Raw genomic sequence first — 25,063 nt, 5'->3', positions numbered from 1 at the left:
TGTCAAGTCTCGTGAAACAATCATGGAATGATTGCGCGGCTTTGAAGGTGAAACAATTCCTACCAATCGATAAAGGGCCGTACGTCTCCAAGGAATGTCGCTCAGAATCGAGACATTTCCTCCCAGCACCTCGGCAACGACTCTCCCATCGGCGAGCGGACCAGATCTTCTCCCGACGTCATCCAATTTCGGTGCATTTTTATCCGATTATCCGTGCCATGATGCCGGCGAGCCAAGCCAATTCAAGATTATCCGTTGCATTTTCCCCGCAAGTTTCATCACCGATTCCCCAGATTCCGAAAGCTTGACCAAATACAGTAACCTCAACGCCGGTCATTGAAAGCTCATGAGGTTTAGCCTGTTAATTTCTAACGGCTTCAAGCATGGCAAATGCAAAAGGGCCGGTGATATGCCGACCGGGGTCAACTTCTGGTTGCCGAAGATAGTATATGGAGTCATGTTGTTTGCGATGAAGTTCAATGACGAGGTAGATGATCCGACAGGTATTCACAATGGATTCGTTGTACCGTATCATCCTGTTGGCAGCACTGCTGCCTTTCTCTGTTGCCGTGAGCTCCACGGTCGATCTTGGGTATAGCAAATACAAAGGTAACGTCCTTGACAACGGTGTCTCGGAATGGCTTGGAGTTCGATATGCTGCCGCACCAGTCAAGGACTTGAGATTCAAGCTTCCCCAAGATCCTGTCCGCATGAGAGCCGTCCAGGATGCGACCAAGGTAGGTCACGCCACTTCTCCGTCGGCCCAATGACCCCTGCTAACATTCTGCAGCGGGGACCAGTATGCATCGGAACAGATTCTGATCCCAATGTCATTGGCGATACTCAATCCGAAGACTGCCTCTTCCTCAACATCTGGGCACCAACAAAAGCCTCGACCAAGGACAAACTTCCAGTATATATCTATATCCAAGGCGGCGGCTTCAACGGCAACTCAAATGCCAACGCAAACGGTACTGCTCTGGTCGTCGCAGGCGACTTGGATATGATCGTCGTTTCCATCAACTATCGTGTTGGTGTATACGGTTTCCTCAATGACGCTGACCAGATCACACCAAACGTCGGTCTCTATGATCAGCGAAAGGCGTTCCAATGGGTCCAGAAGCACATCTCCAAGTTCGGCGGTAACCCTGGCCATGTTGTCATCGGCGGCGAATCTGCTGGTGCTGCAAGTGTCAGTCTGCATCTCACCGCTTATGGAGGCAAGGATGAAGGCCTCTTCCATGGCGCGATTGCCCAATCTATCTCGTTCGGGTCTCTCCTCACCGAGAAGGAATCTGTGTATCAGTTCAACACTCTGGCCGTGCGACTAGGCTGCGTTGGTGCGAAGAAGGACATTCTTCCCTGCATTCGTTCCAAGTCGCCCCAGGAGATCCAGAAGATCAACAGTAACCTCCCGAACCTTGGCAGCACTACACCGCCTCTGTTTATGTGGACTCCCAGCATCGATGGCAAGCTCGTACCCGATGTGACCTATCGGGTTTATGAGGAGGGGAAGTTTGTTAAGGTGCCTCTGATGGCTGGCGATGACACCAATGGAGGGACTGTGTTTACGCCTGTGAATACATCTTCTTCGGTGGAAAGCAATGAGTTTATGAAAGCGAACTTTCCCTTCCTAACTCTAGAGCAACTGGAGCAAATTAACGCACTCTACCCCAACAAAAACGAGTCTTGCCCTAACCCTGGGTGCTGGTGGCGTCAGGTCAGTGACGTCTACGGAGACATGAGATACATGTGCTCATCAATGTATATCTCTAATGCACTGCCAACCCACGGCGTTCCCAACTCTTGGAACTATTGGTATGACGTAGAGGATCCAGCTCAGGTGGCTGCAGGCTACGGTGTTCCTCATGTTGTTGAGAACCAAGCTGTGTTCGGACCTGGTCCGGGCTCGCCAGCCAGCTACCTGAATGGCGGGAAGAATGTCCCCGTGGTCCCTGTGATCCAAGCCTATTGGACCAGCTTCATTCGTACCTTGGATCCAAATACGCATCGCGATAAGAGTGCTGTCAAGTGGGAGCAATGGACGGAAAAGGGTCGGAAGCGACTGAAGTTTGAGACTGGCGGTAAAACCAAAATGGAGCCGCCTAGCAAAGATTTGCAAAAGAAATGCGATTACTGGGCCGATATTGGTCCAAGTATTCGGCAGTAAATGAGATAGTGTTAGAGGCGCAACTAGGTTCTCTCGACTGGATTAAGCTCTCAGCCACAATTCTCAGAGAACCGAGAACCTAGTTGCGCCTCTAACACTATCTATCTCATTTACCTAACTGTGTACCTGATTGCTGCCACCAAGGTTAAGTTTAGGTGGCTCATTTATATGACAGGAATACGATAACCCGTTTTCATATCAGAAGCTACTCCTCAAAGTCTTCCACGAAGCTTTGTCCTTATTTAAGATATTGGCCATAAATTTCAGATGAACTTAGACATTATATTACCATGTATAACCAAACTCTACAGCCCAAGGCTGATTTCATGGTTGATACTTAAAGCTTATGGCATCTCAACGAGACATATCAAGCCAACGCACTGCAAAATGCCAATTAACTTCAGGTTTCCAAAGGCAATATGCACATACCCTCAACAAAGACAAGTCTCCCAATGAGCTGATTTCATGAAAACCTAAAAAATGACTCTATTGCAAAAGCCTGCCACGATGTGTTAGGCACAAGATCAGATGACCCGTCTTGCGGAGAAATCACGTCGGTTCTTTGTGGTGGTCTTGAATGGAATTATCTATTAGCTAACTCGGCTTAACCCAAGCTCTCATACAAGCCACAATTCTCAACTGTAAATTTCATGTGACAGAATTACAATCGAACATTATACTAGAATGCCTGAACGGCGATAATTTCAATTGAACTTAAACTTTCAAGATACCATGGCGATATGAGATACTCTTTGACGTGGCTAAAGTGTATTACGGCCAAACACATGAATTACGTCGTGAGATATTGTTCTAAATGTTACTTTCTTTCAAACCCAAGTCTCGAAGCAGAATATAAGAGCGATCATTTCCTTCGTCTGTCATCTCACTTCAAAGTCTTTCACCATGTTTATATCATGATTAAACATTTATTCCACTTATCCCTTTACTCTACGAAATTCCACCATGACTTCCATACAGGAGATGCCTAATGAGCTCATCCTAATGGTGGTAGGTGAAGTATCGCTGGCCACCTTCGCCGCTCTACGACAGACATGCAGACGGTTCAATCAAGTCACGATTTTGACTTTTGGGAGGAGATACTTCCACACCCGCAATATCATGCTCCATGAGAAAAGTGTCCAGAGTCTCGTTTCCATCGCGGACCACTCTGTCTTGGCTTCTTGTGTTCGAAAGGTTGGTTTTACACCCATGGTCGTTACAAGGGACTGGCTCGGGTTTGACGAAGAATGCAAAGCCCGTCAGTCCTATGAAAGTAAGCACGACATTGAATTCCAGCGATAAGAACAGAGAAGTGCTAACATTGCGTCAGAAAAGGAAATGACATTTCAGAACATGCAAGATATACCCCAACGGCTACCGTCAACATTCTTCATGTTGGCCTTAGAAAAGGCCTTTGAGAGACTCCCGAATTGCAACACAATTTCGGTCACCAATAACCAACGACCTTGGGGCAGAGGTAAACTTACATTCCACGAGAATCGGGATGTCCGGAACTATTATGAGAACCCGGAGGCTGAAGCTCAAGTTCTTATCCGATATTTGATTGGGTATCTCTTTAGCTTAAGCGTCAAATATGGCATAGAGAATGTCGAGATCTTTGCTGATAAAGTTTGCCACAAACCTGTGGTCTGGAGGCATTGCAATTGCAAATCTGTCGGGATATATGATGTCTGCATGGCACAGCCCGCTGCCGTGTCAAAACTAAAGTCCTTGAAAATGACCTTAAACGCAGGGCCCAAAGCTTGGCCAAACGACGCGTTTGCCCAGTTGCTTTCGTGCTTCCCCCAGCTATCAAGCTTAACACAGGACTTTGATAAAGGCACTGGTGAGAGCCTCTACTTCTCGAAATTCAAAATACCAAGGCTCAAAGAGCTCACCCTCTCCTGCAAATTTTGTCATCCAAGCGAGTTAGTAGACATTATAAAGCAGCACGAGGAGACCCTGGAACGTGTGGCTCTCTACGATGTCCAGTTGAAAAATCTGCCAGAATGGCTCTTGTTGATGGACGTTTTCTGTCAGATGTCGGGGATACATGTATACATTGGTTGGCCCATGGTAACCCCACTTATATACAGGAAAGGGCTACTCCGTCAACTGTACAGGGAACTGTATGAGATCAGTGAGCTCAAGGATGACAACGACAAAAGAAAGGTGCGAGACTTGCTCCATCAAATCAACGATTGGTCAACTACGGTTAGAAACGCATAGTTCTTCTTCTATTCAGGTAGTTTGCGCCTCAATATATCTCAAAAGCTTCAATCTTCCGACAACTCGTGATAACTTGATTGGCACTTTTGTTTCTCCGCTGATGAACTGGGCTCATGTCCGCACGAACGGAGCGTGCGTGGTCGACGTCTGTTTCTCTCAATATGCTTCAGGAGCCAGAATAAGAAGGTAATTATTGACCGGGAACTCAGATTGTACTAGTTCCCAGCGTTTCCAGGCAGCGGCATATTCCCCCTCTCTCTCTGCGTTTCAGCATGTGACAATTCCCGAAGCAGGATTCACCCAGCAACTACAAAGACACCAAACAACGCCAGCATCATACGAACAGCCTCTTACATAATTGAGCAGCATAATTCACATGTAGGACCGACCAAGAGAATTCAGAGTTGCATTCCTCGGCGTGCGAAATCCGTGTATCGGCCGATCGCCCGCTTTGGGCCTTAATTGCGATCTTTTAAAGATCTACAGAGGTCATAGCGCCCCATGGGGAAAGCTGTGCCGTTCTCGACTGGCCGAGAAACGAGGGGAATCCTGGCATTGAGGTTACAACGGCCTGCGAAATCGTGGGGAAGTGCAGTTTATCAGGGATCTCTTGGACAGGGAGTAGGGCTCACATGGCTTCTGATTCATTGAAGGAAATTGAGAATGCCGAGCTCAGGAGAACATCCGTGAATGAGACATGAAGAACATGTTTATATGTGATTCACTATAGAAGAATTCGTCTATAAATACTGAGCCTTTGTCCTCAAACCAGATAACTAACCATCTCAACACAAACACTCTACAACTCAGTCTTCAGCAAACAATCAGAAGCCGCTCTTCAACATGCAGTTCTCCACCTCTTTCCTCGTCGCTGCTCTCTTCGGCACTGCCTTTGCCATGCCCCAGGCCAACCCTACTGATTGTCCCGAGACCTCTGCTATCCCTACCTGCGGTGTTAGTCAACCCTGAAAAGCCGCGGTGTTTCAACTGCTAACGATGTTTCTAAGGCTCCTTGCATCACCTCTGCCGCCTCCGCCGTTGGCTGCAGCAACATTGCTTGCCAGTGCGCCAGCTCCAGCGCCATTCAGGCTTCGGCCATCAACTGTGTCCTCGACAACTGTGGCTTCCTCGAGGCTCTGCAGGTTCAGGCTTCTGCGGCCGCCGTCTGCACTGCTTGTGCTTAGATGCAGTCGCGAGGGTGGTCTTTCAAAGTTGTCTTGCCAACTCGCAGCGGAACTAGTTTCCTTCCAAGTACATAGTGGCCGATGAGTTAGAAGTAGCAAATAAAAAGACTTACTTACAAGTGCCCTGATTGATGATATATATGACAGGGATATGCTTCCAGCTTACCAAACATGATATGACCATTCAAACGAAACCAGTGACAAGTCTCAGTAACTCAGTACTGGATGGGATCCTGACTGCTTATTCTTATAGACGTAGACTTAGTATGCCTTTAGAAGAGCATGGTAAATAGCTCGGAACTTCTAAATACTCTGTGATGATATCAGTTCTTAGCCATAAGTCCTAACTATGGATGATCTACATAACTTATTACTTAGGTTTATATTTCAAATCATTACTGTCTAAAAGTTCAGAACAAAGATTATTGAGCAGAATCTGTTAGTATGATGAGCTCTAGTGCATCCGCCAAGACGATCTAAATCAGCAACACACAGCGTCTCGCATATATGGACAAGACTGGTTACTGGGTGGGTTGTTGTTAACTGGTATCGTATTTTGGGCTCTACAATAAGTACCGAAAAGCTGTAGTCAATTTAGGACTCAGCTAAGTTTAAGGTAAACTTGGGACATCTTTTGCTTAGATCAATGTAGGACTTAGAATCAAATCTCTGATATTTCCTTGCTCCCCAATGCCCTGACTGTCTGGATACAAGTCAACAGATAGAAACTACGACACTAGGAATTTAAATGGTTAATAATATAGTAAAAGGACGTCGTTCAACACGTTGATGACTTGACAGGACCGACCGACCCGAATATGGAGGGTGGCATGTAGCAGCGAAGGTGGAGGTCCCAAAGGAATAAAGTTTGAGGAGCCCAACATAGACCATCTAGGCCAAATATACGAGATCGCCATGTCAAGTTGCTATATTCTGGTCAAACCTTGTATAGTTGGCTCCAGATACGCCAAAATGGCGGCACAGTGAAGCTGAAAGTAGTTGGTGAAGCGGACTACCAAGCTCCGCAGTACCGGAATGGTTTGGCTATAAGTTTTTTGACTAGAATAAAAGATCGCAATATTCAGTCTAAGTCAAGCTTTGTTATAAATATTTTGCTATCAAAAAATCGAGGAGGTATAAATGAATTGGAGGACTTGAAAACAGATTTCCTTGACCCTAGAGGTCCGGCCAAATATCAGGCATAGTGTAGCGGGACACGGACTTGTTGGTTGAGGAGGAGTTCAGCCAACATAGGTTTCCGGTTAGAGCGGCAAGATAATTTACGGCTGATCATATCGTTGCAACTTACTGCATGTTTCGAAGAATAGGTAATGATAAACACGGATACTCGGCATGTCCGACACCACGCTTAGTTTCCAGATATTTAGGATACGTATAAATATGCTGATAATTCCACATCCAAATAAAGGTCCTCACAGATCTTCCAATATGTCTCGACACCTTCTCCTCCTCATCGCTTTCGCTATCGTTCTTTGCAACGCATCGACAATCACCAACTACTGGGGCTCGCATAACTGTCAAGGCTCATACCACCGTTGCTACAACCGCCGAGCAGGGCAGTGTTGTGAAGATAACGAGACCTTTCGTTCTGCCAAGTTTGGGGGCCTGCCTAAAGGCCCCAAAACTTGTGTCACAAACGACCAAGACCCTCACGAATACTGCGGGGTGTCACAGAAGGCAATCCTCACATTCAAAAGGACGACTTGTCTGACTGGTAACGGATACGCTTGGTCAGGCGGATCTATCTTCTTCGACTGCAACTACATTCGTGAACACATGTGCCTCTCTGACCGCGGCCTTGAGCATAGTGAAGCGATGCCTGATCGAGAAACAAAGTTGCCTGACATCAAATGTACTTCTTCACACAAGCCTGACGTTGTCGGAGCTCACGGATACGAATTCTTTGTATACGGCACTGATTTGGCGAAAAAGTATGGAAAGGTCGCATTGAATGATGAGGAAACGAATGAAATCTTGGCGCTTGTTAATGGTTCCTCTGAAACGTCACTGGAGGATCTGCTGGTAAAGTTTGGGCACAGTGCTCTCCAGGAGGGGGAGATTCAAGACGAGTAGGAGACTGATTCAGTGCGAGTGAAAGGCCACACTGATGACACTGGATTTAAACTTCCATGGGCCTGTACTCTTGTATCAGCTGCCTAGACGTAACATGGATCACGAGATACTTCAGCCATAATTCCATTGTGTATCAGTCACATATCAAGACACGTGGACAGTGACTAAAAAAGGACATGTTCGTATATAACCTGAGAAATCCCGCACAAACCTTATATAATGACTCCACTAAACTCCCAAAGTCCAACAACAATCAACAAGTTTTAATAAAACTCATCATCATCGCCGATATGTGCAGAAATGTCAGATACAGGTACCACTGTGAGAGGTGCAGACATTTTCTTTCTGAGCAAACATTGATTCAGTCTTGTGATAAGCGAAGAAGAAATGGAAGCTGTATATCCACAAGCGAGGCAGTCAATAGGGACATAGGCTATTGGCATTGCAACAGCTGCCTGACGAAGGAAAGGAAGAAGGTCAAGGAAATGAATTGAGAAACCCGAGTCACAAACATGTATACAGCAGAGCACATGAGTGAAGGAGACAATCAAATGGATATATGATTCACGAATCATAAATACAAACTTATATAAAGCGGCGGTTTCATCCCATATTTCTTTGCCAACTTCAAAATCCTAAATTCGGATAAGGTTCAAACACCATACTAAAGAATACTAAAATCGCTCCAATATTGTTAGAAGAATGTGCTTTACCCAATATACCAACTTCCGATGCGCAAAATGCAATCATCTTCTTAGCTGGAGAACAGACCATGAATGCTATGAGCATCTAGGGGAGCCGAGAAGAGGATGCAGGATTGCCGTTGAGAGGATAGACAAATCTCGCTCAAATACAAAACGTCGAAAATGCAGGGAGAAGAAGAGGAAACAGGGAGAACGAGAAGGTGTCAAAAATACATGAGCTGATGGTGGATCGCTTATGTTCTGAAGGTCTCCGACTCAGACCTATATCAGAGTACATGGCATGGTTGATTTCCGAGAGATTATTGTCTCACATTAGTACAGTGTCATCTAAAGGAAAACAATTGACCCCACCCCAAAAATATTTGAGTTGCAGTGATGGTCAGTTTCTTTTGCACTGAGTGCGACGGAATCCTCCAATATTCAAAGAAAAGAGAATGTTCTGCCGCTCCAGACCAGACAGAAAAAGGCAGTAAAGAATCTGTCCGAACAGATGATTTTTAATGGCTTGGTAAAACATTGTCCACTCTGCCTGGAAAGAAAGAAGGAAAATGAACAGAGAGGAGAACATAGCATAATCCCAACGCACTCGTGACGTTTGTTCCCTGAACAGCCGACATTTGAGCTGGTCTAATCGTTGAACACAGCTGTAGCCCTGATATTCCAAAGCGAGGAACAGCATATAAAACCCACGTCCTCTCTCGTCTCTAAGCATCCATATCTTCATATCCAACCCTTCTCACTCTCTCAACATATCCCTTTCCATACACCACGATGTGCAGGGTTACTTTCACAAAGTACTATTGCGCTGTGTGCAAGGATCTTTTGTCTTTCGATCAAACTTTGTCATGTCAGGGAATTGTCTACGAGTGTAGTGATAAAGCGAAAGATTGTCAGCTTGAGATTCGGGACTTGGAAGGATATATGCCAGCATCGGAATGTCCTCAGTGTGAGGTGAAGAGAATGGTTGAAGAGGACAAGGCAGGCTTGGCAACGCACTGCAAACGAATTTGATGCGGACCTAGTCTTGCACTGCTGTATTAGTCTAGTCATACGATAATAACAGATATACGGACTGAGCGAAGAGCATTCTTATGATCCCATGGATTCAAATGTGTTCAGTTTATTCATTTCATTTGTGAATGTTATCAAAGTCGGGTATTGCCCAATATTTTATCCAATCTGCTTTCAAAAGTTGCTCTGCGGTTGGTCGATCGCCAGGGTGGTAAGACAGCATCCACCGTATCATTTCTTTGAAGGCGTGACTTTCCTTTTCACCAAGAATCTCCATGCCACACTTGCGTCTTGGGTCCTGAATACTTGATTCGAACCGTCCCTCCAACCTCTGTGGGCATCCGCCTTTCTTGTGGCTTCCATCTTCCTTGAACCATTGGGATCTGGCCTCCCATTTGTTCCACCATTTGTCAGGCAGAATCCCAAGAGTATCAACCTGTTCTTGAGTAACATCATCCTCACTCAACAAGAAGCTACCAAAGATAGTCTTCAGTCCCATTACGGCCCAGATGGCATGCGCAAGGCTCCAGATATCAGCGGAGAAAGACAGTGGAGTTATTGGCTCGAATCGTGCCTCGGGCGGGGATATGTCGAGAGGCGTAGAAGACCCAAATCTTGGTCTTCGATGGGGATAAAATGCTGTGCCGAAGTCGGCGAGTAGGATCTTTGACTCAGAGAGCGTAAGCTTGTTGCCTCCCTCCGCCATCCAAATTGGCCAGTAGACATGGCCAGGGACGCCTGGTGGAAGAGGTTGCCCGTTTTCTCGGACGACGAGCTCGGGTCTCGGTGGAGAAAACTTCTCGTATATCTGTTTATCTGAAAGGTGGTCGAGAGTAGATGGTAAACGGAGGAAAAAGTTCCCCAGGTGAAGGTCTGGTGGCGAAGTCAGTATATCGCGATTGTCGCGTTGAAAAAGAGGTATCTCTCACCGCCATGGACCAAGCCTCGGCTGTGAATGTATGCTACGGCCTTAACCATCTGAACAGCAATGTATCTTGCAACTGGAAGCTGAAACATGTAGGAGTCAGCAGCGTCTTGCGCGTCCCTGAGACTGCATCGCGCAAGTGCGGTGACGAAGCATGGATGGGTTCCATTGGGCCCCGAGATGCAGAAATGGTCCAGGATCGGAAGAATGCATCCCTTCCCATAATGCTCCGATCCATGAGACTGACGGGAAAGATACCTTATTATATCCACTTCCCGTTGGTCTGAATTTGCTATTCCAACTTTGACAGCGACATATTTCGATGCGATTTCATCGCGGGCAAGCCAGATGGTCGAGAATCCGCCGTATCCGAGTTTATGTACAACGCAATATCGATTGGCGAGATGGTCACCGATATCAATCGGATGATAGCCACCTGGGCTATAGCCATACGGGCTTTCAACGTCCTCTATTGGAAGATACAAGACTTGCGGGGATGACGTTGCTGTTGTTTGAGTGTAGCGCAGACTTGTGCCTGAAGGAAAGGTCAAAAGATGTCGCGAGGGCAAAGAAGAGAGTGAAACTCTGGTTCTCAGGTGCCGAACTGCTAGGCTGCGCATTTTGGCAAAGCTGATGATGACAGGATGGGGGACTTGCGATACCCAGAGGCTCTGTTACGCATTTGTTTTGATGAGAATATCGAGTTACAGGTTACATACAGTAAGGTACCTTAGGCGGCCAAAAGTGGATCCCCGAGTCGTTTTCCGTCTGCTCTTGGTCACTCACTGGCTTGCCGACTGGATGATATTGATTACAGGTATCTGACCTTAGGATCTGATTCAGAAGCCGACTATGAATTACAGCGCCAAATTTGACCCAAAGGGAAGGCGATTAAAGACCTACCAGGCTAACTTTGAGCCACGATAGACTTACTCAAGGAATGATACTATTATCACTCGTTATCTGCCATCCCAAAAGAAGGCTTAGACCCATCGACCCAGGGCGGGGTTGATTTTATAGCGCTTTTCCAGTGGATGGCTCACTGTAAGGCTTGACTAAACAATCGCCCGGCTCGCTGTCAAACATAAGCTTCAGGAAACTCAACTGTGAATCACTGGCATTCACTTCCCTTCATCAATCGTGGCGATGCGACAATCTCTACGGCGAAAGTCTTGCAGTGCTTGCGCGCGCTCCAAGCGTCGCTGCAGCCTTAGTGCTCCCAGGTGCAGACGCTGCGCAGTAAAAGGCATAGAATGCTCATATCCCACCGTCACGCCTGTGCCGCCTCCGCTCCCAAGCGCCTCTGGCAGCCCGCTCGTCAGTGTCAGTGATTTGATTGACGATGCTTTGCTATCTCTTCAGGTGCCCTCTTTCTCACCCACGACTGAAGCATATGGCATGCAGCTCGACTCCGCGGAATATCCTGCCCACACAGCAAACGATTATACGGCGCGCGCAGAATTCTTGGCTCATTTGATGTCACTGCAGACCACGGCACTGGCTGACAAGGGATTCAATGTATTTATCCACTCGTCACAGACTCTGGCGTCAGATGCGTTGCGCGACGCGTTAGCTGGAAGTGCCCTGCACGCCATGCGAAATCCTTCTAACGCGCGCTTCGTCGATTCTGAGATTACAAGGCGCGCCTCCAGCACTGTCGCAGTCTTATGTGCAGCGTCAATAAGCGACGATACGGGCAACTTGCAAATGCTACCTTGGGTCCAAGCACTTCTTGTCTACCAATGTATGCGACTCTTCGCGCCAGCAAGTATCAGCCAACAGACACAGGCGGAACGCGACAACTTTGTTCTTCAAATCTGGGCATCGCGATTGAAACTATCATTGACTTGTGATGATGACCTTACCGAGGCGCGCTGGGAGCCCTGGGTTGAGCAAGAAGCTATCCGTCGCACGCTGATATGTATAGAGCTTGCGCAAGGCGCCTACACCTACCTCCGAGGGAATTGGCCCGTCGGTGTCCGGTGCCATCACGACCTAAGATTCAATGCACAGAAGGCTCTTTGGGAAGCCAAGTCGGCTGCAGAATGGCGTTTGGTCTGCGACGATTTCACGCATCCCTCGCTGCCATGCAATATGATTCGCTTACACAAAGACATTCGCGACGCAATGCCTGGTGACTTGGATGATCTAGGAGTCGTATTGCGCGCTGCGGGCGAAGGGCTTGCCCATATTAATACCTGGCTTCGTCACGATAAAGAAGCCTTGCAGCGATGGGGCCAAGTAGGCGCATAAATCATCAGCATCCAATAACAACAGTACATACAAGTCCTCGCTCTTGGGTGATCTGCCACTACAAACCATGAACACCAATGCGAAGAAATTGGCCGTCTCTGTCAAGCCTATCCCTGATCGATCCGCACTTCAACTCCTCGACATCCCAAGCTGACCACACAAATCGACCATGCAAGAAGGAAGCTTCATCCGACGCGCACCATACAGCAAACGCGCCTGGAAGACTCACTACAAACCGTTAGTCATGCTTGCATTGCAAAGGCGCATCGCAAAACTTACCGTCGTCCCAATTCACTATCGTTTCTGCCATCCCTTTCTCTCGAACTTGGTCTGTCAGAATGGCGCCTGGATGGAAGCTGGTGATCTGAGTTTGAGAGGGATCCTTCTCGTCTGCAAGCTTCTGGATGAACAAGGTCCCAGATGCCTTGGTCAGGGAATAAGAAGACAAGTTTGTGGGGCCTCGGGAGTCATGAATGGCACCCGTTGAGACGTTGACTATATAGTGCTATGGGCCGGGCTGTCAGTGATTTGTCAAGTGAGGGGGGGAGGTGAGAAATAGAGGAGAAAGAGAGAGAGAGAGATGGCTTCGTACCTTTCTTTTTCCCTGTTCTTGCTCGTGTAGGCGATCGCATAGTTGATGTAGCGCGCGAGTATTGACCATGAACTGCTCCCACGTCTTCTCCCAGCCTTGATGCGACAATGTCCCTTCAACATTGAGAGCAGCATTGAGGACCAAGACATCCACATGAACACCATTTGCGCCCAAATTGTCAAACATCTGATCAATACTGCTGGAATCAGACATTTGACAGACTACCCCTTCGAATTTGGTATCGCAATCGCTGTGATCATGAGCGAGTCTTGCTATCGCCTCGTCAAGCTTCGAGCGAGTTCTACCAGTGAGTATGATCTTATCTGCACCAGCCAAAGCAAAGTTCTCGGCAATGGCGTAGCCGATACCAGCAGATCCGCCGGTGATGAGAACTGTCCTCCCAGCTTGGGAAAGTGAAGGCTGTGAAGGATCTATAGCATCATACACAATTGAATGCAGTTTTTTCGTTAGTGGTACGGGCGTGTATACGAAAGCAGGGGATTCGGCGTTGTTTGCCATGATGGAGGAAGCTTTTGGAGATGTTTGCAACAGACGAGGAGGAATGCCAGGTGAACAGATCCAAGACCCAGCCAGCGACGTCCATTTTATAAGAATTCTCAAGGCTATCAATTTGCAGTTATGGTACTAGGCAGAATTTGCATGTCATTTGCGGACTATTCTGGACCAGGATTGCGGAAGTCCGTAACAGAGAGTGGCCAATTGTGGATCTGACGATAAGAGCCACATTTGACCGCCATTACAAGGATAAAAGGTACAGAAGGCCAAATCGACATCTATACTAAAATTCATCTCTTAGTAGGCCAACCCTATACTGTATAGTACTATAGTTAATATTCTTTATAATTTAATATAAATAAGGTAAATATAGATCTAATTAATTATAGCCTTTTACTTAAAAGGGTTATATAGCTTTACGTAACTTTATAATAGTTATTATTAATCTTAAGTTTAGCTTTATTTTTATCCCTTAAATCTATTATACTTTATAAAATAAGAAATCCTTACTTTTAGTATATTATATTTACCTATAATTGCCTTCTATAACTTAATATATATTTTATTAAATTTATATACTCTAGAGCTTTATTTTTATTTTACTTTAAAGCAATTTAAAGTATATTTCCTTTTAATTTTATATCTAAAGCTAGATTATTAAGGTGCTAGGCTTTAGCCTATATTAACCCTTCCTTTACCTTACTTTTATACCCTTTTATACCTTTATATTATATTAATTAAGGTTATATAATTAAGGGCTTTATTTTTATATCTCTTTTATCTTTTATTCTTTATATTTTAATATATTATATAAGTAACTTAAGGCTAATATTTAATTAAAGGATCTATTTAAATATTATAAAAATCTATATAATTCTATAATATTATACCTCTCTATAAAACTATAAAGGCTAAGAGGGAGCGCTTAGCTTATAAAGCTAAAAAAGCCTATCTTATAGAGGAGGTTAAAGCTAAATATATTACTATAAAGAAGGCTAAAGCTAAGTATATTACTGCTAAGAAGGCTAAAGCTAATTATATTACTACTAAAAAGGCTAAAGAGAAATATATTGCCTTTAAGAAGAAACTTAAAGCTAACTGTATTGTGATAGTTAGTTCCTAACTGTAGATAAACTAAGCTATGCTAGGTTTATTGTTAGCAGATTATATAGGGCATAATGCTAAGCGATTATTAAAGTATTATATCTCTTAATAGTAAATTTAATGTATATTAGGCTTAATTAATATAAAGAAGTTTTATTAATAGCTAGTAAGCTAGAATCTATAAAAGTGTAAATAGGTATATTCTATATATTAAAGTATTTTCTAGTAGGGCTAACTATAAGTAAGGTTATTATTAGTCTTGGCGTAATGCACTTCTAGACTGCTATTAGTTTAATATTAGTTAGTCCTATATTAAATTAGTCTGTTATTAAATATACCTTCTAATAGTTAGTTTAGGCAGTTATATCCTTATTAGGTAAATTTATAGGTCTCTTATATATATATAATATAAGTGCTAGGGTTATAATATAATCTTCTCTCTCTAGTAATCTTACCTTTAAGGCCTATTATTTTAACTAATATTATATTTCTTTTAGTAAGTCTTAATTTAAACCTTTTATTATTATATTTTACTATATTTAATTATATTTCTAAATAGATATCTTAGAAAGATTATAAAATTTAAATACTTATGCTTTCTGTTAAATTTATATATAAAAAAGCCAATATACTATATATTTATTACTTTTAAATAGGCAAAAGTGAAAAATATTTTATATCTGCAGATTCCTTATATTATAATAAGTATATTTAGGCTAAAAAGTCTTATAATGGCATTTATGTTACTTTTTTATGTAAGTTATTTTATGTTTTTCTAATTTAATATTTTTACTGATTTTACAGTAATATTATTAATAAAATAAGAAAAGAAATTAGAGAATAATAAAGATTAAGTAAGTAAGGATCTTTTTAAGCTTTATAAGAAGATGGCGGCTTTATAAATATGCCTTATTAAAGCTGCTAGTTATTTATTCTATATTTATAAGATTTAAAATTAGGTAAAAGAGAAACGTTTTAAAGCTATTTATTAAGGTTTGTAAGAGGTAGAGTAATAGGATAATTTATTATTTATATTAGATATATATAAAAATGTTTTAGTAGAGGACCTTTAAGTTAATTATATTCTAAATGATATTAACTGGTCTGCTTTTAGGTTAGGGGATAATTTCCTTAATGCTTTGCCTTTATTTAATTTTAGTAGAACTTCTTTAGGAGTCTCTAGGTATTAATTAAGTATTTTAGTGGTTTCTATATATTTTTATTTTTTAGGTAGTTTTTCTATTTTATTAAATATTCCTTTTAATTATTAATTTTGCGTATATCTCTAATGGTTTTTACTTTATAGACTTCTAGTCTTGAGATTTTTTGTGGTTTATTGCTGGTTTTGACTTATATTGTATTTACTGCTAATTTAAGTAATGAAATGTAAAAGATTAAATAGAGTCTAACTTTTAGTAGTAGATTTAATTTGTAGTTATTTTTTGAGATTTTTTATAATACCTTATAAGGTCTGATAAATTTATAGTCTAATTTATATGTTAGTCGGTCTGTTTTAATGTTTTTTGTAGCTAGGTAGATTATATCTCTCTTTAAAAAGGTTAATCTTTTTAACCGTTTTAGGTTATAGTAGTTTTTTATTTATTTTTTAATAAATTTAAGTTCTGTTTTTATTTCTTTATATAGGTTTTTTATATTATTGCTTTTAATAATGGTGGCTAGGTTGGTAGATTTTTCTTATCTTATGTTATAATATGCATTTAGTATAAACTTAAAATTGGCATAAGCTAGTATAAGCTTTATGCTTTTATTATATACAGTATTATAGGCAAGTTAGGCTATTAGTAGTTTCTTAACCTAATCGTTCTATTTATAATTAATATAATACTATAAGTATTGTTTAAATACCTAGTTTATTTATTTAGTTTATCTATTAACTTATGGTTAAAATGCTATTATAAGTCAGTAGTTTAGTCCAAATCTATCCATAAGTGATTACCAAAATGTTATTGCAAATATGCCTTCTCTATCTAAAAGGATTTCTTTAGGCAGTCTATATATACTAATAATATATCTGTAAAAAATATAGGAAAGTTGTTCTATATTAGTAGATTCTTAATATAGTATATAATATAAGAATTTTATAAATCGGTTAACTATAACTATAATGCTATTATAAAAGATTTTAGTTAAAGGTTTTTCTAATAAGGGTAGCTTTATAATAAAGTCTATTATAATTAAGTCTTAAGGTTGTTATGCTACTAGTAAAGGTTATAGTTATCTGTAAGGTTTATATTGTTATGCCTTAATTCTGGCATATAAGTTATATTATTTAATAACTTTCTTAACTTCTTTTCTTTTAATCTTATATTTTTATTTTTATAGTCTTTTAAGTATTTTTATTACTTCTTAATATCTATATAATAGATATAAATAAAATTTATAAAGAAAGTTATATTCCTTATTTATTATTTCTATAGCTATTATTCTTACTATTGTCTTAATAGGTTATATAAATTAGTATTTTCCTTTAGGATTTATCTCTAGTAGTTGTTATTTTATTTTAATAATTCCTGTATTAAAATCGTATTATTAACTAATAGTATCTGCACGTTTATTATTAGTGCCTTTACAGTATGCTATAATAAAGTTAAATTTATATAGGTATTTAATATAGTGTAGTTATTATTGGTTTAGTTTCTATATTATTGTGAAGTAAGCTATGTTTTTATAGTTAATAAATACTTTTATTAGGTATTTACTTCCTTTTAGGTAATATCTAAACTCCTTAAAGCAGTTAATAATTACTAAAAATTCTTTATTATAGATAGGGTAGTTAAGTTTTACTTTATATATCTTATAAAAATAGAATGCAATAGGGTATAGTATACTATTATTATTATATTACCCTATTTATCCTCCTAAGGTAAAGTTAGAAGTATCAGTCTTAAATTTAACTTACCGTTTTAGGTTAAATATAACTAAAATAGGTTCACTTATAATAGCTATTTTAAGCTATTTAAAAGCTTTTTAGGCTTTATTATTCTATTTAAAAGTCTTATCTTTTTTAGTGATTTTAGTAAGTAGTATAGCAATTTTACTAAAGTTCTTAATAAATTATTAATAATAGTTAGTAAATCCTAGAAAGGATTGTATTTCTTTAACTATTATAGGTACCTTCTATTTAGTTATTATAGCGATTTTATACTTATCTATCCTGATTTTATTATATAAGATTTTATAACTTAAGTATATTACTTAATTCTAATAGAAATAACTTTTTATAGGTTTAATAAATATATTAGTATCTTATAGTGCTTTTAAGATCTTATAAATATATTCTATATACTCTTTTTTTATATTAAAGAAAATAAAAATATTATTTAGGTAGTAAACTATAAAGATATTAAGGTACTCTTAAAGTATATTTATAATTATATATTAAAATACTGCTAGTGCGTTTATTAATCTAAAAGGCATAACTAAATATTTGAATAATCTATATTTCATTTTAAAGGCCATTTTCTATTCATTGCCCTCTTTAATTTAAATAAGGTTATAAGCAGACTTAAGATTAAGTGCTATAAACTATTTTTTATTAAATAGTCAGTCTTTAAGCTTAATAATAAGTAGTAATGGCATTCTATCTTTTTCTGTAATCTTATTTAGCTATTAGTAGTCTACTATAAGTTATAGTTTATTTAAGTTTAGTTTTAGTATAAATATAACTAGATATCTAGCTAAGGATTTTAAAGTTTTAATATATCCTTTCCTTAATATATCTTTTATCTATTTATTAAGTGTATTAAGCTCTAATTAGGCAAGGTTATAAATTAAAAAGAATTTTAAATTCTTACTGTCCTTTAATATAATTTTAATATTATAGTTTATATATTAAGGTAATTTTATCTTTAGTTCCTCTTAAAATAGTTTTTTATAAATTTAATACTTTATAGGTATATTTTTAAGTTATTTATTAAATTCCTTCTTAATAATCTATTTTATTTCTTAAAGATTTTAGTCTAGTTGCTTAAATTATCCTTTAAGAGTTACTATTATTTATTTAATGTATTTATTTCTGCCTTTATAGAATTTATATTATATTCCTTTTAAAATAGGCAATACTTTATTACTTTATTCTTTATTGCTCTTATTAGTTAAAGTTTAAGATCTTATATTATTACTATTTGAATTGTTTTTATTATTTAAAGGGTAATTTTTATAGGTTACCTAGCTAGTTCTTTAGTTAAATTATAGGTTATAGTGTATTAGCTATAGATATTTAAGTATTAAGTTATATTTCTATATAGAAATAATATTAAAGTTAATGCCTTAATTCCTTTTATTAATAAATACCTTTAAGTAATTAATCTCTTAGGTAATTTTTCTATTTTTATAGGTATAAGTATTCCCTTTTCTATTTTATATTATATAGAGTTCCTTTTTATCTCTTTATAGTAGCCTTAACTTATTAACTATTTTAGGGAAAATAAGGTTTATAATAGCTCTACTATCTATAAATGCATTTAGCTACTTACCTTTAATTCTGACTTTTAAGTTTAGGTATATTTATTTTTATTTATTAACTGTAGTTTATAGAGCTTTTAGGGGAAGTTTGTTTTTCTCTACTCTTTTATTTATCTGGCGCTCTATTATAGATAGCAGGTTCCTTTTCCCTATAGGTAATTATAGCTGCATTTACTATTATAGCAGTTAATATTATTAAGGCAGTTATATTATATAGCTAGTTTATATTAAAATTCTGCATTTGCTTTCTATATTAATTATTCTGCTTTATTGTTAAATTGCAGTAGTTTGCCTGTTTAGCTATTTTTAGGGGTTTTATTATATTCTTTTTCTAGCCTATTTACTTCTGTAATGGCATTATAGATATCTTAATTTAGGTTTTCTTCTTTATCCTGTTCTTACTGGATATAGTTTCTCTATTTTATAATTTATTTTATATTTTAGATGTGGTTTAGGGCTTATTCTTAGGTTTCGGTATATACTATAAGTTTAGCTACTTAAGTCTCTCTATATTTTCTGGTAATCTGGTATCCTAAAGTATTAATAATTAGGTAGGGTTTTTATTTTCTATATTTTTTAATTTATATTAAAAAGCAGTTATTTACTTCTTTTTCCTGCCTATACTGTAGGCAGTAATATTAGGTATATAATACCTAGGATATCTGCTGGTAATTTAGGTAATTTATATACCTTATAGAATCTGCTTTAATTTAAATTTTTTCTTTAGGTATTATTAGGTTTTCTACTTTATTTCTTATATATAATTGAATGTAGATGGCATTATCTTATTCTATAACTGCTCTTTTCTTAGCTAATTTAGTATATCTAATTGTTTTATTAGGCTATACTTTATTTCTGAATTTATTAAATTATAGTATATATTTTATATTTTAAACGTTTTATTTTATCTTTTTTCTAATCTTTCTAGCTTTAGATTTTTAGGTAAGTCTAGAAGCTTCTACATAATTTAAATCCTTATAGTGTTAATTTAGTCTTTTTAATATAGTTTTAACAGAAATGTTATTTACTGCTAAGTAGGGATTATATTAAATAATGCCTTTTTCTATTTTAAGGGGGGCTTCTATCTTCTAGAATATCTATAATAATACTTTATTTATATTTTTATTAGAAATTAAATTAGTATTAAGTTCATTATTTAGGTTAGGATTAACTTCTTTTCCTTTTTTAACTATAGTAATGGTTTTTTCTTAAGTAGGTTATACATTTAATTGCAATATAGGTTCCTATTTAAGATAAATTATCTTATCTTTTTTCTTTTTATAGTATAATTTTTTCTTATTTTTATTTATTCTGGTTCTCTTTTCTTTTAGGGTACTTTAATATAGAATTTCTATTATTAATATAATATATCTTAAAACTGGTCTTTATTCCTTAGGGATATTTAGGTAGTATTTATTAAAAGTTTCTTTTTTACTAAAAAATGGATTTTATATATAAGTGCCTATTAGGTTTTAGATAGATAGTATTTAGGTTTTATTATATTTATCTCTTTTAGTTATATTAATAGTCTAGATAGCTATTTATAGTTTATTATTATTTTTATTCCTTTTTATTATATTTACCTTTTTACTTTTAGAAATATAAAGTACTAATTTATACTTTTAGTTAGTTTTAATAGAATTTTTATATTTAGGTTTCTTATAGCCTTTCTTACTACAGTTTTAGTAAATAAGTTTTAACTTATCTCTAGCTGTAATTCCTATAGTTATTATTAGTCTAGATTCTATTCTATAAGAGGTATTAATGTTTTATTATCTTTTTTAGTTTATATTATAATAGGGTTTATTTCCTTATTGTCTTTAGTTATTTTTATTGTTTTAAGTTCTTTAGGTATATTAATAATTATTAATTTTTACTGCTATTTTAATATAGTTAATTAAGGTATTGGGTTAGGGTATTTTATATAATTCTGCTTAAATGGTTTCTTTGAGTCTATTAAAGAAGAGTAATAAGGATATCTTAATCCTAGGGTAGCTTTAAGGCTAGCTATTAATATTCTGCTGTATATTTAGAAGCTAACTTAATCTATTTTAGGGTTTTAATGCATCATTCTATATATCCTTTTTTATTAATCGTTCTAAATGCTTACTTAAATGTATTTTTAAATATACTAAAATTATTATAAAGTATAAATGTTTAAGGTTATTATTCTAATTTAGGTTTACTAATATAGTCCTCTATAATAGGTTAGAACCATTATATAGCTATGCCCTTAAGGCATTCTATAATATATATAGTTTTAGCAAAGTCTCTTTTAAACTAAGTTAGGTAGTAGATTATAAAGGCTTTATACTAAATAAGGAATATAGCTAGTTTACTAGAGGTTCTATTAAATAGCTTAAGCAGGTTAGGCTTAAGTATTTCTTTAGTATCTCTGCCTGCTACTGCAGTATTTATAAGGTTTTATATTTCTTAAAGTCTATTTTAATTATTAATTACTTATTAGGCTTAAAGGTTTATAGTTTCTATAAGTATTTAATAAAGCTTAGCCATTTTAATAGTTATATTAATGACTTACTATTAAAGTTAAGTAACTTCCTTATCTTCTTCCTTAAAAGAGTTATTATTATTATTTTTTATAACTTAATTAATAGGGGGATAGTTAATAAATGCAGCAAGATACTATTAGATAGGTTAGACTGATGCAGCTATTATATTTATATTACTTAATGTAATGCAGTATAGTCTAAATAAAAGCTATTAATATATAACAGTTAATTCTTAACTGTAAATAAACTAAGCTATATTAGGTTTATTATTAGTAGATTATATAAGGCATAATGCTAAGCAATTATTAAAGTATTACATCTCTTAATAGTAGATTTAATATATATTAGGCTTAATTAATATAAAGAAGTTTTATTAATAGCTAATAAGCTAGAATTTATAAAAGTATAAATAGGTGTATTCTATATATTAGAGTATTTTCTAGTAGGGCTGACTGTAAGTAAGGTTATTATTAGTCTTGGCGTAATACGCTCCTAGACTGCTATTAATTTAATATTAGTCAGTCCTATATTAAATTAATCCGTTATTAGATATACCTTCTAATAGTTAGTTTAGGCAGTTATATCCTTATTAGGTAAATTTATAGGTCCCTTATATACATGTGATGTAAGCGCTGGGGTCGTAATATATATTACTACTTAAAAGAAAAAGGCTAAAAAAGCCTATATTACTGCTAAGAAGTTTAAAGTAAAGTATACCAAATTAAAGTAATATTATAATAAGCTTATAAAAATACTTACTTATACTAAAAAGGAAATAGATAATAAAGCTCTTAAAGAGAATTATATTATTAAGAAGAAGTAACTTAAATATTAGCTATATATCCTTAAATATAATAACAATAAAGACTATAGAGCTATAAAGGAAGCTTTATAATATAACTTTAGTAACTATACTTTTAAATATCTAGCTAAAAAGGTTAATAGGATTCCTACCTTTACCTTTAACTATAAGGCTAAATGCCTTTCTATAAACTTATAGTTAATTATTTAGGTATATATAAATGCATTAAAGAATTATTTCTATAAAGGCCTTATATATATAAAGTTTAATAAAAATAAAGTAAAATATTTAATTACTTTCTATTTTATATTATATTATATTAATTTATATAGCTTTTTAAAAAGCCTAACTTACTTTTTTTATATAAAAAGAAAGGTAAGAACCTTAAGGCTAAATATATATTTAAATTCTTATTATAAAATGCTAATACTATACTTTACTATTTATATAGATTTATAATACTTAAATTACTTTTATATAATAAGTATATATCTAGTAATAGTGCTCTTATTTATTACTGTATTATAGCTCTATTTAAGGGCTATATTAATTGCCTTTAGAACTATTTAAAACTAAACTACAGCTATATTAGAGGTATATACTTATAGTGCCTTATATATCTCTATACTAACTTATTTAATAGTAACTCTTAAGAAGTATAAGGCTATATTTAATACTATTTCTATTACTAGTAGTAGCAGTAGCTTTTTATTTAATAGTAAAGAGGACCTTATAGATATATTAAAGGACTTTATTAAGAAGGAATATTATAGACTCTCTTAATTCTTCTATAAGGTTACTAACTATAAAAAGAAAAAGAAAAAGTCTAAAGGTAAGGGTAAGTCTAAGTCTAAAAAGGCAAAAGGCAGTAAATAAGGTATTTTAATTTTATATATAACTATTTAAAATAGTACTAACTTCTTTTAGCTACCTATAATTAGTTTTTAGGTCTTTATTTTTATAAGGATATAGCTTATAGGTTATAAATTATAATTAGTATTATAGGTATATAGAGCATTATAGAGTATTATAGGCTATTATAAATAACTATAGGGTATATAAAGTATTATAATATCTAATAGTAAAAGTTTAATGTTTTTATTAACTTACTTTATTAATTAATTATATCTTTAAATTATATTTATAATAGATATATATATAGATTTTATAGTACCTTATAGTACCTTATAGTACTTTATAGTTTCTTATTATAAGTAATTTTAAATATTTTTTTTAGTATTACTAGCTATAGTTAATATAGTATACTTATATACTGTATCTTAGGGCTATATACTATAGCGTAAGGCTATATATTATTCTTTACAGTCTTATCTTAAGCCCCTTAATATAAATTTATTTTCTTATATTATATTAATCTTTCTTTTAACCTTATAATAAGCTTTAAAGGGCACCCTCTTATTAACCTTAATACTTTCTATATTTAAATTAAATAATAGAAGTATTATAACTAAATAACTATAGATAATATTATATGGTATATTTTAATTAAGTTTAATATTTCTACCTTTTATAAAGTATTATATTAATATCTTTAGACTTAGCAGTTAGATTAGATAATATCTAATATAACTTAAGCCTAAATAAAAGATATTAAGGCATTATAAAATTATATTAAAGAGCTTTTCTTTAAAAATGTTCTTAAAGATAAAAATATCCTTTTCTAGTTATAAAAGGAAGGCTTTATAGTAATTAATAGGGGGCTAATTAGAATATAATAAAGCTTTAGCCTTTTATGGCATTAGACCCTTAAGTAGAAAGAGGAGTAACTTATTAAATTGCGCTATTTTTTTAAGAATAATACCTTATTAAATACTAAGCTATAGTTATTTAATTAGATATATCTCTATACCTATATTTAGTAAAAACAGCTATCCTTAAGTTAATAGGCACTATATAAAGCATTTTATAACTTTATATCTATAAATATAATTAATTAATAGAATATAATATAATACTATTAAACTAAATAGATAGTACCTAGGCCTAACTTTATTTAGTTAATTAATACTTATAATAAGTTAAAGGCATAAGGGATTAAAATATATATATTAATTAATATATACTTACGGTATATTATATAGCTATATATTAATATATTAGCCAATATATTATAAAGTATACTTAAGTAATACTTTTATATTCTAGAGAATTAAGAGAGTATACCTCTTATTATTTAATTAAATTGTAGTAATAAAACTCTTATAATAGCTAGGGCTTATTTTTACCTTTTATAAGCGCAGAGCTTCCTATAGGCTATTATAGCTTAGTAGATATAATTCTATAATTATTAGATATATAGTAAAAGTATATATAATAAAAAGATTAAGAGTTAGTAATACTAACTTAGCAATAGTTAAGTAAGGTATTAGCATATATATATATATATATATATATATATATATATATATATCTATAGTAGTAGTTAGTTAGTAAGTAATATAAGATAGTAAGTTCGTTCTTNTT

At 35.8% G+C, this 25,063-nt stretch overlaps 8 protein-coding genes; 6 read left to right on the top strand and 2 right to left on the bottom strand.

The window, feature by feature from the left end:
- Positions 1-512: 512 nt before the first annotated feature.
- FFUJ_10540 (related to cholinesterase precursor) lies at positions 513-2,170 on the top strand (the record flags this gene model as incomplete). XM_023569336.1 has 2 exons in its annotated part: positions 513-737; positions 791-2,170. The coding sequence occupies 2 exons, from the start codon at positions 513-515 to the stop codon at positions 2,168-2,170; spliced, it is 1,605 nt and encodes a 534-aa protein (XP_023436563.1).
- Positions 2,171-3,133: 963 nt separating this feature from the next.
- Positions 3,134-4,399, top strand: FFUJ_14420 (uncharacterized protein; the record flags this gene model as incomplete). XM_023569335.1 has 2 exons in its annotated part: positions 3,134-3,443; positions 3,501-4,399. 2 exons carry the CDS (start codon positions 3,134-3,136, stop codon positions 4,397-4,399), a joined length of 1,209 nt encoding a protein of 402 aa, XP_023436562.1.
- An 843-nt stretch (positions 4,400-5,242) lies between these two features.
- Positions 5,243-5,583, top strand: FFUJ_10539 (uncharacterized protein; the record flags this gene model as incomplete). XM_023569334.1 has 2 exons in its annotated part: positions 5,243-5,353; positions 5,407-5,583. The coding sequence occupies 2 exons, from the start codon at positions 5,243-5,245 to the stop codon at positions 5,581-5,583; spliced, it is 288 nt and encodes a 95-aa protein (XP_023436561.1).
- Positions 5,584-7,032: 1,449 nt separating this feature from the next.
- On the top strand, positions 7,033-7,677 carry FFUJ_10538 (uncharacterized protein; the record flags this gene model as incomplete). The annotated part of the gene is made up of 1 exon (XM_023569333.1): positions 7,033-7,677. The coding sequence occupies one exon, from the start codon at positions 7,033-7,035 to the stop codon at positions 7,675-7,677; it is 645 nt and encodes a 214-aa protein (XP_023436560.1).
- Positions 7,678-9,510: 1,833 nt separating this feature from the next.
- FFUJ_10537 (related to dis1-suppressing protein kinase dsk1) lies at positions 9,511-10,937 on the bottom strand (the record flags this gene model as incomplete). XM_023569332.1 has 2 exons in its annotated part: positions 9,511-10,265; positions 10,322-10,937. The coding sequence occupies 2 exons, from the start codon at positions 10,935-10,937 to the stop codon at positions 9,511-9,513; spliced, it is 1,371 nt and encodes a 456-aa protein (XP_023436559.1).
- A 526-nt stretch (positions 10,938-11,463) lies between these two features.
- On the top strand, positions 11,464-12,570 carry FFUJ_10536 (uncharacterized protein; the record flags this gene model as incomplete). The annotated part of the gene is made up of 1 exon (XM_023569331.1): positions 11,464-12,570. The coding sequence occupies one exon, from the start codon at positions 11,464-11,466 to the stop codon at positions 12,568-12,570; it is 1,107 nt and encodes a 368-aa protein (XP_023436558.1).
- A 58-nt stretch (positions 12,571-12,628) lies between these two features.
- FFUJ_10535 (related to peroxisomal short-chain alcohol dehydrogenase) lies at positions 12,629-13,681 on the bottom strand (the record flags this gene model as incomplete). XM_023569329.1 has 3 exons in its annotated part: positions 12,629-12,798; positions 12,850-13,075; positions 13,163-13,681. The coding sequence occupies 3 exons, from the start codon at positions 13,679-13,681 to the stop codon at positions 12,629-12,631; spliced, it is 915 nt and encodes a 304-aa protein (XP_023436557.1).
- Positions 13,682-21,962: 8,281 nt separating this feature from the next.
- FFUJ_10534 (uncharacterized protein) overlaps positions 21,963-25,063 on the top strand; it is a gene marked incomplete at both ends in the record, with an annotated part of 6,374 nt that continues 3,273 nt past the window's right edge. The window contains one exon of the mRNA XM_023569328.1: positions 21,963-21,967. Within this exon, the coding sequence (XP_023437210.1) occupies positions 21,963-21,967 (5 nt within the window).

The sequence above is a fragment of the Fusarium fujikuroi genome, chromosome FFUJ_chr10 (assembly GCF_900079805.1).
Source record: "Fusarium fujikuroi IMI 58289 draft genome, chromosome FFUJ_chr10".
Classification (NCBI taxonomy): domain Eukaryota; kingdom Fungi; phylum Ascomycota; class Sordariomycetes; order Hypocreales; family Nectriaceae; genus Fusarium; species Fusarium fujikuroi.
This window is presented reverse-complemented; position numbering and strand designations above follow the sequence as displayed.